We start from the raw sequence: 14,148 nt of genomic DNA on the forward strand, positions 1-14,148 counted from the left end.
TATTTCATTCCTTTTAAAAATTTTAAATTAAACGAAGCATATTTACTTTTCCATACAAACGAATTAAAAACATTATAAGTGTTTACTTATGACAATCCTTATAAAGTGACAGGAGCCACATGATTTTAACATGGGATGTAAGAGCTGTATCTGATTTATTTCAGTAAAAACTATGGCAGTGCAGGTTGTCAGTTTCACAGATAAATTCAAAATGTCTTTGTTCATGTAGGCCTATCACAAGCACTTATGAAGCGTTCATACATATATGTTTACATAATTGTAAGGGGATGGTGATTAATTCGTTCGCCAACTTAAACCCAAAGTTACGAGGGTTACAAACGCGCCCTGGTCTAAGAAGAGCCCACAACAAAATAAATAATAAATAAATAAAATTCAAATTAAATTTAGGTGTGATAGCAGTCAAGGCCTAAATTGTACCAGAATTTGAGTCAGAGGCTACTTCATAATGTTATGATGAGTTAGTTCCGTAGGTTTACACATTACATCACAACTGCATTACATCAGCAACTAAAGTCTCTTTGCGCGAACGTTTTTATGGTAGTTAACTATTGTCCAAGTTTTCCTAGTTTTTCCACTAGCGGCAGTTTATTGCTTTGTTTATCGCTGTTACTTTCGCGTTTAATGATCTCGTAAATTAACAGACATTATCAAGCTATTTCATGGTATGTAACATTAAATTGGTTGGTCTCCACTGAAGAACTTGCTCCGTGGTTATATGGATAGACTCTCTGGGCAGAACGAACGCTGTGGTCATATTATGAGAAGAAAGTTCTAGATGCTCAACAGGGGCAATTTACTAGCTTGAACATCATCATCATCATATCATCATTGGGGGTTCTTCCCACAATGAGAAGGGGTTAAGACCAGGCTGGCCCGGTGTGGATTGGTGGACATTTGCAATAGTGTATGAGTGTATGAGCACATAGAGTATGAGTGCGTACCCATCCAATGCTCCATTAATGGCCTATTAAAATAATTATCCGAGCTTTTTTCATGGAAGTCCAGTAGTTACGAAGTTGCTGTACAAATCACGATATATCGTAACAAGAAAAGTAAAGAGTAGAATTGAGTTCAGACACCTTTTACTTTTTGAAGTGTGCACGTTTTCTGCAATTGAATATTAAGTGATATTCAATTGCAGAAAACGTGCACGAAAAATTAAGGCTTGAAAGTAAATGTCTTGGGAAAACCTGCATGCCCTTGAGTTCTCTATAATATTCTCAAAGGCGTGTAAATTCCACCAATCCGCTTATGGCAAGCGTGGTGGACTACAGCCTAAACTATTCTTATTCTGTGAGGAGACCTGTGCAATGTTCTGGTTGATAATTATGATATCAAATTCAAATTCAATTCAAAATTCATTTATTTCAGGTCGGCATAGTTATAAATTCCCCGGGCGTCTAACAAAGCCAACAAGAGGGACATGCCGTGGTTGGTTTTTAGTTTTGATATACCCCCTTTAGAAGTGAGAGACCCACGTAACCCCGACCTCCGACCCTTGGGGAGGACGGCCTCCCCAAGGGTCGGAGGTTTGATACCTCAGTCAGTCAGGTGTCAAAGCTTTTCACTTTCACTACACTAAAAAAAAACTTCGTTTATAAGTATTTTAAAACGCCCAGTCAGTCTGTTAGTACTAACTCTACCACGTGTGATCTGTAAAAGATAAACTATTGTCAAATAGATTTATAGGTATAGAAAGTAACTTCTCGTATTCCAAAAGCCAAATAAATGTTACCAGCCCAAATACGCATGAAAAACTTAAGCCACCTTTCAAAGAAACCAATTTACTTTCCTCCTGTGAGATTATCCACGTAAAATGTAAAATTTAGCCGTAAATCTATTAAACAGATTAACTACATCCTGAAAAACATGAAATTTACTTAACAAAAAAAAACTCGGGAACCGGGTATTTTAAATTTCCACCATTTGTTTTTCCGTCTCTTAACAAATTAACTGGCAGCCGTAAAAAATCGCACACTCCCGACACAAATTTAGCGGGTGTTACTAATGATGTAACAAAATGAATGAACGAGTGAACGAACAAATAACAAGCAATATGAACCTCCATTTAAAAGCAAAGCTAAAATAAATGAATCCGTTAGAGCCTGGCAGACCAAAGCAGACCACTGGGCCAAAAAAAATATGGAGGATGTGAGCTCTTGCTATCCTCCTTAAAATTGGACAAATTTGAGTTCATAGTTACAAGAGCAAAATTAATGGCTTTTAGCCGATATAATAACTTTTGGCGTTATACTTCTATTGGCGCGTTAGAGAAAACTGATTAAAGTAAATTTTTACGATGCGCGCACACACTGTCACAAAGAACACTCTGAAGTATTAAGTTACAAGGTTTGACAGTGTACACTTTCAATTGTCAAAGTCTGTGGGTTCATTCTGGTCATTATTTTATTCAATTGTACAAAAATCTCAAGTTTTGAATTTTCATTATCTTGCTGCGCCAAAGTAGTATAACTTATACCGCGTGTACATAAGTACACACTTAGTTTTTTTTTTAGTATGTAAATCACATATATACACAACTGTAATTAAAGATTTATTGCATCTGACTAAGTCTACTTTTATTAAACGTGTAGCATAGATACCTCGATAGAATGGGGTACTGTTGAGGTATGCTGAGTAATTCTCGCGCACCAATCATTCATTCCAACAGAAGGGTTAGGAAAAGGAATGAAAACTTGTAACTGTCAGAGTAAAACGGACCGACCGACTTAATTAATTGATTCATTAGTTAAAATTTAAATTAACACGAATATTATTTGCGGGAAATATTAGTGAACTAAAATTGGTATGAAATATAAATAATTAAGTTCATAATAAAATATCTCTCAGTAATATATTATGTCCAATTTAGTAACCGTAGTTTTTAGAATCATGTCCGGATTATGATAATACGGAATGAATATGAATTATATTTATATGTTTTATTCATTGCATATTCATCATAACAATGAATTTTAATAAGCACAAATGTATAATATAAGGAAACCTAATAATTATCAAATAATTAATTAAACTTCAATTTAAATATTTATAAGACTAAAATAAATATAAAACTTATTCGATACCACCGCAATGAGGTGAAATGTTGGCAGCGTTGCCCTTATGAATCGACGACATAATTCTTTGGCTAGCTCCAGAATCCCTCGTAGACTCGATAACCATAATCGTTTCCTTATTTTCCGCGAGATTCCATTACTCTTTTAGTAATATATAATAAGAGTCATTAAGCAACCCAATTTTTTTTATTACAATAAAAAAAATTGGGTTGCTTAATGACTCTTATCTTGAAGATTATATAGGTACTTACTATTTATATGTGTACATAAGTATTTGATTTATTATTCATTATTTATTTTTGTAATTTACATTTATTATTTAAATACTTATCATTTTGTTTACACACTAATCCTTTTTCTTAATTTCATGTCCTTTGGTAGGTTGCCTGGTGCAAAGCGATCTCTGCTTTTAGGCGATAAAGCCGCCTTTTGTACCATAACTTTCTTTCTTTCAATTGTGTTTTTTTATTGCCCTGTATATGGTATGGTATATATGTGGCATATATACAATATGTAATGTCTTATTTATGTATGGTTAATATACAAAAAAATGTATTTGCGTTTGAGTTGATTTGTTTTACTATATTCGACTCTTAAGAAATAAATGACATTACCGATAATCAAAGTCAAAGTCAAAGTCAAAGTCAAAATATCTTTATTCAAGCAGGCCCATAGGTGGCACTTTTGATGCGTACATAAGAATTACACGGTAGTGAGATGATGGCGATAACCACATTCGTAAACTTAAAACTAAAGCTACGAGGGTTCCAAACGCGTCCTGGTCTAAGAAGAAGCCTATAACAAACTTAGCCCGGTGTTTTTTTTTGTTATCACAATCTCACAATATCATTTTAAATTATTAGAAGAGCAACCTGGTTAGAGCAATAATTTACACCCAAGCTTTTTCATCGTTTACGTAGTCCTTTATACTATAATAGGACTTTTCTATAAGCTTACGTTTAATACAAACTTTGAACTTTTTAAGAGACATCTCCAAGATGTCAATTGGTAGTTTATTGTAGAATTGTATGCAATTTCCTTTAAACGAATTATAAATTTTATGTAACCTAGTATATTGCACTGTAAGTTTATTCTTACTTCTAATGTTTAATTTATTGCAGTCACATTTTTTCTTAAATTTAGAAATGTTTTTATTAACGTACATTAGTGTGCTGGATAGAATCAATGACATCTAAGTGATTGAATGAGTGAACGAAAGAACAAATATGCTGACAAGTTACGGTTAATATTCATTGACGTTGAACGACTCACCCGTGTTAATCATTCAGGAGCTTTGGCAAAAAACAATTGGAGTTGGAATTTTATTGATGGTTTGATTCGAATCATTCGGTCGGAATGATTTGTTTGTTTGTTATCGTTACGTTGTTTGGAAATTGGAACGTTTGGTATTCGTGAGTGGCATTTAATTACGTTTTCACTCAAAGCCCACTGCTGGACTAAATGCCACGAAACGAGAGAGTTTGCCCATATACGCTGATCAGAGGGGTTAGTGATCGCAGTAGTACGTAGTAGTAGCACAGAAGATGCTGCTTCCCATGCTCAGTTATAATTTCTTAGACAATTATAGTTACGACATTTACAAATCCCTTCCTGTAATTGTGGAGTGGTGACAGCTGTATTCTGATCCGCCGCCACCCACAATTATAGGAGCTAGCTCCTATAATTGTCTAACAGTCATACATAATATTTTTCGATTCCTGTAGGGTGAAAATTATCTTACTTAAGCAACAAGGCTTTCGAGTTTTAATTCCTATTAAGCTAGATTAATGATGTATAACTAATAAATACGAATAAACAAATTCTTAATATTCAATTTTGGTTACAGGTACGAATACATCCGTAGAAAATTGCATTCTGCAGGTAAGACTGTACGTAGCACTACATCGTAGTATCGTAGATGTGCTACGAAAAAAATATTATTACAAGTGCTACAACTTGAGGGTGAACTCTGAAACTAAAATCCTTTACACACTTTACAGTGTTTTATGCAGTTGGAACTTGAACGTTTATATTATTGTCTATCTTTCTGGTTCAATAGTAGATTATGCATCTAGTTTGGTTACATTGCTTTTTACAGTCGAGGCTGTATTAGGCGCATGAGCTAAAAGCGAAAGCGCTTATTACTCCGAGAGTGTAAAACGCACAATAAATGTAACAGTTACTAAATTTAATCGGGTCATCATAAATAAAGCATACTTATGCTTTATTTATGATGATAAGTATGTACCTTATATCAATGTAATGAGGATCACGTTACGAGCAAGTGTGAAACATTCAAATAATTTTGAACAAATAATAAAGAAACCGCGCCCAGAAACCCTTACATCCAATTTGTATTTCAAAAATACCAGCCGTGTCTCGACTTACTGGAGCACACATGACGTTTCGTCACCAATATAATATAATAAATACATAATCATAAATAAATACTTTACAATTATGCTAACGAAAAGAAAACACCAGTCAAAATATGTGCATTTCTTTTAATATAATAAAAAATAATATGTTTGGAAATATAAACAAAGGTTCTACATTGCGCTTACGAAGGGTTAAAACTTTTATACACGGTAAAAATTAACCCACACTGTTCTCATAATATTGCTCGAAGGAAATATTAAATTCGGCTGCATATCCTGTGTTATACACGGAAAAAATCAATATCATCTGATCTTCATAACACGTATAAAGAAGTTAGAGATGAAGTGTACTACTTTTATTTTGCCAATAACAAAAAAAAATATATTGCTGCATAGATACGAATATCATACACAAGGTACAGATCATTTCTTGTTGTCTTTTAGAGAGTTCAATAAATTTGTTCTATATTTTTCATTCTTCTTATTTCTTGCTTGCCTTGAAACTGAAAAACTGTGTATTTAAAAATTCTGAAATTAACTTAGTGTTAACTTCGTCGAGAAATATTAAAATTCAAGACTTGAGCTCTATTTTGAGCCAATGTACTCCAAAGATAACTTTAGGGGAATAATTTATATAAGTCAATAGGAACTGTATAATTGCAGTATGTACTTAAATTTATGTTAGTTTTATATTAATGTATTCCAAGGATAAGTGTCGATTTTTTTAATGGCAGTGATATGAAAAATGTAAGGTTTTATAGGCTTCTTTTCAGACCAGATTAAAATTTTAACCTCCTTAGCTGCAAGTCCAACATCATCGCCCATAACAAATGCACTTCGCGTGCAAGGTACACGTCCTGCATTGTGATGCCTTCTGTCCATCAATCAGAGTTGTAGATGTTAAGCCTCATGTGTCTGTAACTACACCGACAAACCACGCCTTTCAGATCGGAACAAAGCATTGCAATTGGTTGACGGCAGAAACAAACATGGCGGTAGTAGACAACATCTGCCACAAAAAGCTCTGCTACTACTTAAAATGCGCGTTAAAATTCCTGTAATTAGCAGATATGCCATTGCGTATCTTAAAATTGTACTGCTTTGTTTAACAGGGGACAGAACCTGTTTGCCGCAGCCATCAAAAAAAAAAAAAAAAATGTCGTTTATTACTTTTATCAAAATTGCACATATAATGAGTTGATGAACTGGCTATCCTAGCTAGATTTTATCTGCGTTAAGGATAACCAGCCATCGCCCCCGGAACATACATAGACAGATAGAAATTAAGACATTACTATAACATTTTTGTGCGTGTTTGTGTGTAAAACGAAAAATAACCCGTACTTGGGGAAAATTTTGTATCCTGGAGCATGGCATAAATATATTCAGCCCGCGTGAAAACTTATACGCCCGCTCTTTATATCCCTTGGTATAATATGCAGATGGGAATGTCACGGGTCTTTACCGTATATAATATAAGTAAGAATTGGAAAACATAATTGAAATGATGCTTTATAAAATTTCTTTCCAGAAACCTTTAAATGTTATGGAAAATAACGGGATAACTGCGAAGTCATTTTTTTATAAAATGGGTCTACCAATCCGAAGTGGACTGTAAATTATTATATTAACTGTCCTATTTATCGATATAAAGACAATGATTTGTTTTTGTTTTAAAGTTATTGTTAAGTTTGTTTTTTATTCATTTGAAACAGCAACCCTGCTTTCTGAGTCCAAGGCCGTGGGTTCGATTCCCACGACTAGAATTTTTTTGTGAGATGAACATGAATGTTTTTCAGTGTCTGGGTGCTTATATGTTAGTATTTATGTATATTTTTCAAAAAAATATTTAACATTTACCTTAGTTCTCATAATACAAGCTACGCTTACTTTGGGGCTAGATGGCGATGTATATACTGTCGTAGTATATTTACTATTTATTTATTCAATTAATTATTGCAGTAAAAATAAAATAGCATAAAAGCTAAGCACTGGACGGAGCTCAATAATGATGTGTTGTACCTTTTCAATTAACATGACTAAGTTATAGAATTTGCCAAGTTGTGGCGGCATCTTTTTAGATGTTAAGTCGTTTTCTATCCACCCTGACCTGTAATCCCTACTAATATTATAAATGTCAATGTAAGTTTGTTTGTTACGCTTTCACGCAAAAACTACTTAACCGATCCTCATGAAACTTTGTACACATATTCTTGGACGTGTTAGAAGTAATATAGGATACTTTTTATCCCGACATTAAGCTCGGTTCCTTTGGGAGAGGGGAGTGTTTCACGATGTTACACCATAATTCCGAGAAATTATAACCGACTTAAATAATTACTTCTGTACTATAGAGGTTATAATGTGTTTTTAATTTTGCCGAAACTGTAGATGGAGATAGAATTGAATGAATTTTAATTAAGTTACCAATAAACCAACTACTCAGAATAATAATATTGAAATAGAAATAATAATATAGAAGACAAATTTAAAACGTTGAAAATGTGAAATCAATGTTAATTCTAAAATTATTTCTGTACCGTCTTTCCGCTTAAATTATGAAGCGAGGGTTTTGAACTCTGCCGGCAGCTCAGGATGTACGAGATAAGTTTTCAGGAATAATTTATAAGGGGCCGGGATGAAGTGCATTTATAGAGTTGATTCAGACATCATTGGTTTAAAAAGTCGTTAAATTGCATGTACGTTACAAATTTGTTCATAAAAATTAATAAAATCAAGTTGAAAAACAACAGTTGAATTATGTTTAATTACGTTAAACATAATTCATTATTTTTTTTTAAATTTTTAACGGAAACATTAGAAAATAAGTTAAATAAATACTTACTTTAAATACTAATTCACAAATATTTAGTAGTAGTGTAGTAGGGCTTGCGGGGTTTCAGACTTAGGAAAACAGCGGTGGTCTCACGAAGATAACTTTATTGGTTACAGTGAGAGTACACGTGACAAGAGAGAGAAAGAAGTACAGAGAGAGCGGTGTAGTTAGGCAATCGCGCGTGGCACAATGTGCACTAACAGAACCGTACTTATCAGATAGGATCGAGGGTGTTCAGCTGAGAGCCGAAGCGCCGTCAATGCAATATCTGATTCTGTGATCCGATGACAAACTAAATGTTAGACAAGGTCTTATACATTTGGAGTTGTACAGTCGATAGCGCGATCTTAAAATCTATCAACAACTGCTAACGCCATCCAGCGATATATTTAGGAACTATAAGTAGCCAATTGGTTCTCACAGTCTCCACGTCTTATGCATTTGGAGTTGTACAGTCGATAGCGTGATCTTAAAATCAATTATGGACTACTAACGCCATCCAACGGTATATTTGGGAATGAATTGTAGCCTTTGGTTGTTACAACCTCCCCCTCTGTCCTCGAAGACGTCCCGGCGAATAGGACAGTATTAAGCTGATTATTCTGGTTTGCCTCGTCCTCTAGGAGCTCTCAATATTTGTGTCTGTTCCTTTCGAGGTCGTCCTCTTCTTCGTATCGGTTGTACTGGTTGTGGTAATTCTATAGAATTTTCAGGTTTATGAAATAACTTGAGAGCTGAAGAGTGGTGTATTCCAATTTTTTTATCTGGTTCCTCTTTCGTAGCTAGTTGGTACGAACTGGGGCCATGTTGACCTAATATAACATATGGGCCGTCTCTTCGTGGTGCAAACTTTGCTGAGAACCCTTTCGCTGCGTTGCTGATTGGGTGAGTATTAACTAGCACTAAATCACCAACCTTATATTCGGGAGCCATTCTTCTAGCTCTATCTGCATAGAGTTTCCTGGTTTCTTCTTTCATTTCTTGAACTTCCTTCGCTTTTGTCATAGTTTGAGCCAGTAGTTTAATTTTTGGCGTTATTTCTGGTATGAAATTCTCAGTTATTAATATTTGTCTGAAGTCTTCTAAATTATCATGAGGGGTTCTTAATTCTCTACCAAAAGTTAAATATGCTGGAGAACAGTTTGTCGAAGTACATATGGCTGTATTTAATGCAAAACGAATGCTCGGTAATTGTTCACACCAGTTCTGTTGATCGCCTTCAACAAGTATCGCTAGCTGTGTTTTTAAATCTCGATTTTTCCTTTCAACTGGATTCGCTTGAGGATGGTAGAGTGCCGTGAATGATTGCTTAATTTTGAAACAGTATGCTACTTGCTGCATAACTGCGCTGACAAATTGAGCACCGTTGTCACTCAAAATTCTTCTAGGAACCCCAAACCTTAAAAATATCTCGTTGATTAGAGTCGCAGCGCAATTTTCCGCCGTTGCTGCTTCTAATGCAAATAGTTCCACCCAACGTGATGCTATATCTTCTACAACCAATATCCATGTATTATTTTTCTTTGACGGCGGTAATGGGCCAAATAAGTCAAACGCTAGGACTTCGAATCTCTGATTCATCGTTGTAGTTTGTAAGAGACCAGCTGGTTTCCAATTTGCTGGTTTGTAGCGTTGGCATGGGACACAGTTTTTAACATACCCTTCAATGTATTTTCTCATGCCAGACCAGAAGTACCTCTTTGATATTCTATTATATGTCTTCTCACTGCCACCATGACCTGCCAGTGGATCATCGTGATATATTGAAACAACATTCATCCATTCATGTTGAGGAACAACCAGTTGTGCATCTTCTGTATCTACAGATGGACTGTTGCGATATAGTAATCCATTGTTCATTATGTATCCCTTTTCACTCCAGTACCTGGCATTCTCGAAATTTACTTCATCTTCTAAGGACTTTATTATTCTTTGTATATTTTCATCCTTTATTTGTTCTTCTCTTATTTTCGCTGGGTCTTTCTTTGGCATATCTATCGTTACTACGCATATTCCACAATCTTTTTCGTTTTCTTTTGTACACGATGGGCGAGAAAGTGTATCTGCAACAACGTTTGTTTTTCCTGGGCTGTATTTTATGGTTAGGTTGTAAGATTGTAATTGTAATGCCCACCGAGCCAGCCGTCCTGTTGGTGATTTTAAATTCATTAACCATCTCAAAGCTTGGTGGTCAGTGACTACTGTTACTGGAAGGCTTTCGATATATCCTCGAAATTTTGATACCGCCCAGACTACAGCTAGGGCTTCTCTTTCTGTGGTATTATAATTCCTTTCTGCAGGGGATAGCAGCCTACTGGCATATTCCACTGGCCGCTCATCTTCGCCCTCCCCCTGCAGTAAGACTGCGCCAATAGCGTAGCTGCTTGCGTCGGTCTTTATAAGGTAAGGTTTTGTTTCATCTGCCTGACGAAGTATAGGCGCTGAGGTTAGAAGCTTTTTTAATTTATCATATGCCACCTGTTGCTCAATTCCCCATACCCACTGGGCATTTTTCTTTGTAAGACGTGTTAGTGGCTCTGCTATTTTGGCAAAACCCGCTATAAATCTTCTGTACCATGAACAGGTTTGTAAAAAAGGAAGTTAAGTGCTTTAAATTACTGGGAATTGGCATGTTAACTATTGCTGATGTTTTTGATGGATCCATGGTGAGACCTTCTTTGGTAATTAAATGACCCAAATATTTCACAGTTGGGCAGCAGAAACGACATTTTATGATGTTTACTGTCAAGTTATATTTTCGTAACTGGTCAAACACCTTGGTTAAATCACCCAAATGTGATTCGAATGTTGGCGACATTATTATTATATCATCTAGGTACGCTAGCATTTTTACGTCTTGCAAAACCGCTCTAAAGCCATCGATTAACCTTTGAAAGGTTGCTGGCGCATTTCTTAAGCCAAATGGCATTCTCTTGAATTTGATAATCTCTATGGCCTATGTTTAGCAGTAGATGTCTATTGGTTACTGTGATGATTATGCATATTATAATCAAGGTTTTCTAATAATATTCTGGGATGTGTGGGTATAAAAATATTATTAGAATATTTTTAACTTTATTAAACTTAAATTCTTCATAATTCTTTGTAATCTTACATAAACCTAGTAGTTTAAACAAAAAACATTCTGATCCAATTTAAAGAATAAAATTGTTTAATAATATTTTTTTTTGAGTGAATCAAAAGTCTATGTTAGTATAAGAGTTTGGAAACAAGGATGCTGATTCTGGTGACAGTTCTAGTTCGCCGTACATGCGATGCACATTTATCTGGGCATCGCGCATCATTGCGTCTGCAAATCGTGGTGAGTACCCATCAAAAGTCTTTATTTTCTTTTCGGGCGAGTCCAGACGTCGCAATCGGTAAGGGATTGAACTATCCGTTGGTGTAGCTGCTGGTTCCGTTATTTGGTAAGTAAGATCTGAATTTCTTTCAGATATATTACTTAGCGGACAGTAAGCTCGCTCGCTATCGACAACAGGTGAGTGTAAGTTATCCATTAGAATACTGCGATTAAAGACAGCGAAATCTTCCTTGTATAACTCATGCTCAATATATGGGTCGTCCAGAAACTGGTACGTAAATTGAGCCATATTTAATAGCATTCTGGCGTCTTGTATAAACCCAACCCCAAGTAGTGTCTTGTTCTCTCTGGAATTAGGCAACACAATGAACGTTGTAGGAATTGTCCGTCCATCTAAAGTTACCAGAGCCTTGACTGTTAGTACGTCTTGCTTTCTTCTATGGCCGTCTGCCAGTGTTATCCATACATTAGCTTTTTCAAAGTGGTAACCTTTATTTTTTAAGCGACAGTACAGTTCAAATGATGCTACACTGCTCTTTGCACAGGTGTCTATATATGCTGTGCCTGTAATGCCTTCGATCTCGATGTAAATAACAGGGCGAGATCGCGAGTCTGTTTGAACGTTGACTGAATTAAAACCAATCTCTTCGTCCGGTACCTTTGGCTTCGGCTTCGTGCAGGTTTCGCAATTGCTGCGTACCACGCCTGGTGTGCCGCAACCGTAACAAGAAAATTTCGGTGCTGTAGGTGAAGGGACTTGAGAAGACGTGGTTGCAATAGGCTTTTTTGGTGTATGTGCCGATGAATTAGATGAGAGTAAATTTTGTTCTGCTTTTAATTTCTTGCGACATTCTTCAGTTTTGTGGCCCATCAACTTACAAAAGTTGCACCGTTCCCTTTTGATGAAACCTTTCTTCTCCTTAAGGTTCGTATCTCTGTCTGCTCTTACGAATTCTCTATCCTTACTAACCTCTTCTACTGCCCGAGCTTTGTCCAATAATTCATCAAATGTCTTAATTGATGTTCTAGGCACCTTCTCCTTAATGGACAGTTTAAGTTGTCCGAATATCATGTCTAGCTGTTGTTCTTCTGTGTGTTCCGGTTTTGGTAACTGCGCTAACAACATACGTTTTTGAGCAATAAATTTCTCTGTATGCTCATTATGCTCTTGTTTTACCCCAATGAGCTCTTGGTAAATAATATAAGCCGGCTTCTTTGGAGCAAAAGCATGGCGGAGCCTCTTTTTGAAATCGCTCCACTGTGTGATGCCTTCCTTGACTCCTTGCCACCAAGTTGCTGCGTCCTTCTTCAAGACAAGAGGGAGACCAGTTATTGCATCTTCATCAGATATCCTTTCAACTTCTTTGTAGACTGAAACAGCAGCTAGGAAAGCCTCCACAGCATTGCTCTCTCTTTCCCCTTCGTAGAAGGTAGTGCACGCTGCGAAAGACCCTTTCTTGGTACCTCCGCCCACTGCTTCCAGTAGAGTTTTAAATTGTTCTTCCGATAAAGGCATCTTCTTTAAAGTTTTGGTCGTACGTACAGTTGAACTCCGACACGCCCGTGTGACAACAAATTTCGGCTGCGGCGGAGAGCCTTGAGGTCTTCGTTTGTTGTCCAGAGTTGCAGATTTTTGCCGTTGGGCGCCACTTGTAGTAGGGCTTGCGGGGTTTCAGACTTAGGAAAACAGCGGTGGTCTCACGAAGATAACTTTATTGGTTACAGTGAGAGTACACGTGACAAGAGAGAGAAAGAAGTACAGAGAGAGCGGTGTAGTTAGGCAATCGCGCGTGGCACAATGTGCACTAACAGAACCGTACTTATCAGATAGGATCGAGGGTGTTCAGCTGAGAGCCGAAGCGCCGTCAATGCAATATCTGATTCTGTGATCCGATGACAAACTAAATGTTAGACAAGGTCTTATACATTTGGAGTTGTACAGTCGATAGCGCGATCTTAAAATCTATCAACAACTGCTAACGCCATCCAGCGATATATTTAGGAACTATAAGTAGCCAATTGGTTCTCACAGTCTCCACGTCTTATGCATTTGGAGTTGTACAGTCGATAGCGTGATCTTAAAATCAATTATGGACTACTAACGCCATCCAACGGTATATTTGGGAATGAATTGTAGCCTTTGGTTGTTACAGTAGTGTTAAAACTGATTGGCATTTATTTAATTATAAAAAATTATGTTATTACACTGTGTAATATTGAGGTATAACCTCAACTTAATAATTCCGTCTTATTTAAAATAAATTTTTATTTAACTTAATTTAGAGTGTTTCTAATAGATAATATTTTTTTTTTTAAGTAATTTTACTCGAATGAAGTATTTCTTATTTTATCCCAAAATTATAATAAATAATTAAGAAAACATTACTACTTTGCTTCGATTATTTTTTTCTGTCCAGAAGTCTTTTGTTACAGAGGATAACCATTTGTTCAAAAATGTCCTCAGAAATATAATATTTTTTCCGTTTGTGTAGAACTACATGGAATAGTAAATAA

General features: G+C 35.9%; 1 protein-coding gene across 1 annotated transcript; it reads right to left on the minus strand.

The window, feature by feature from the left end:
• Positions 1-8,909: 8,909 nt before the first annotated feature.
• LOC120629438 lies at positions 8,910-13,773 on the minus strand. Its single transcript, XM_039898380.1, has 2 exons — positions 11,544-13,773; positions 8,910-10,881 (listed from the first exon to the last, which is right to left on the minus strand). Exons 1-2 carry the CDS (start codon positions 13,148-13,150, stop codon positions 8,910-8,912), a joined length of 3,579 nt encoding a protein of 1,192 aa, XP_039754314.1. The 5' UTR covers positions 13,151-13,773.
• Between the last annotated feature and the right edge of the window lie 375 nt (positions 13,774-14,148).

The sequence above is a fragment of the Pararge aegeria genome, chromosome 14 (genome assembly GCF_905163445.1).
Source record: "Pararge aegeria chromosome 14, ilParAegt1.1, whole genome shotgun sequence".
NCBI classification, from domain to species: Eukaryota; Metazoa; Arthropoda; class Insecta; order Lepidoptera; family Nymphalidae; genus Pararge; species Pararge aegeria.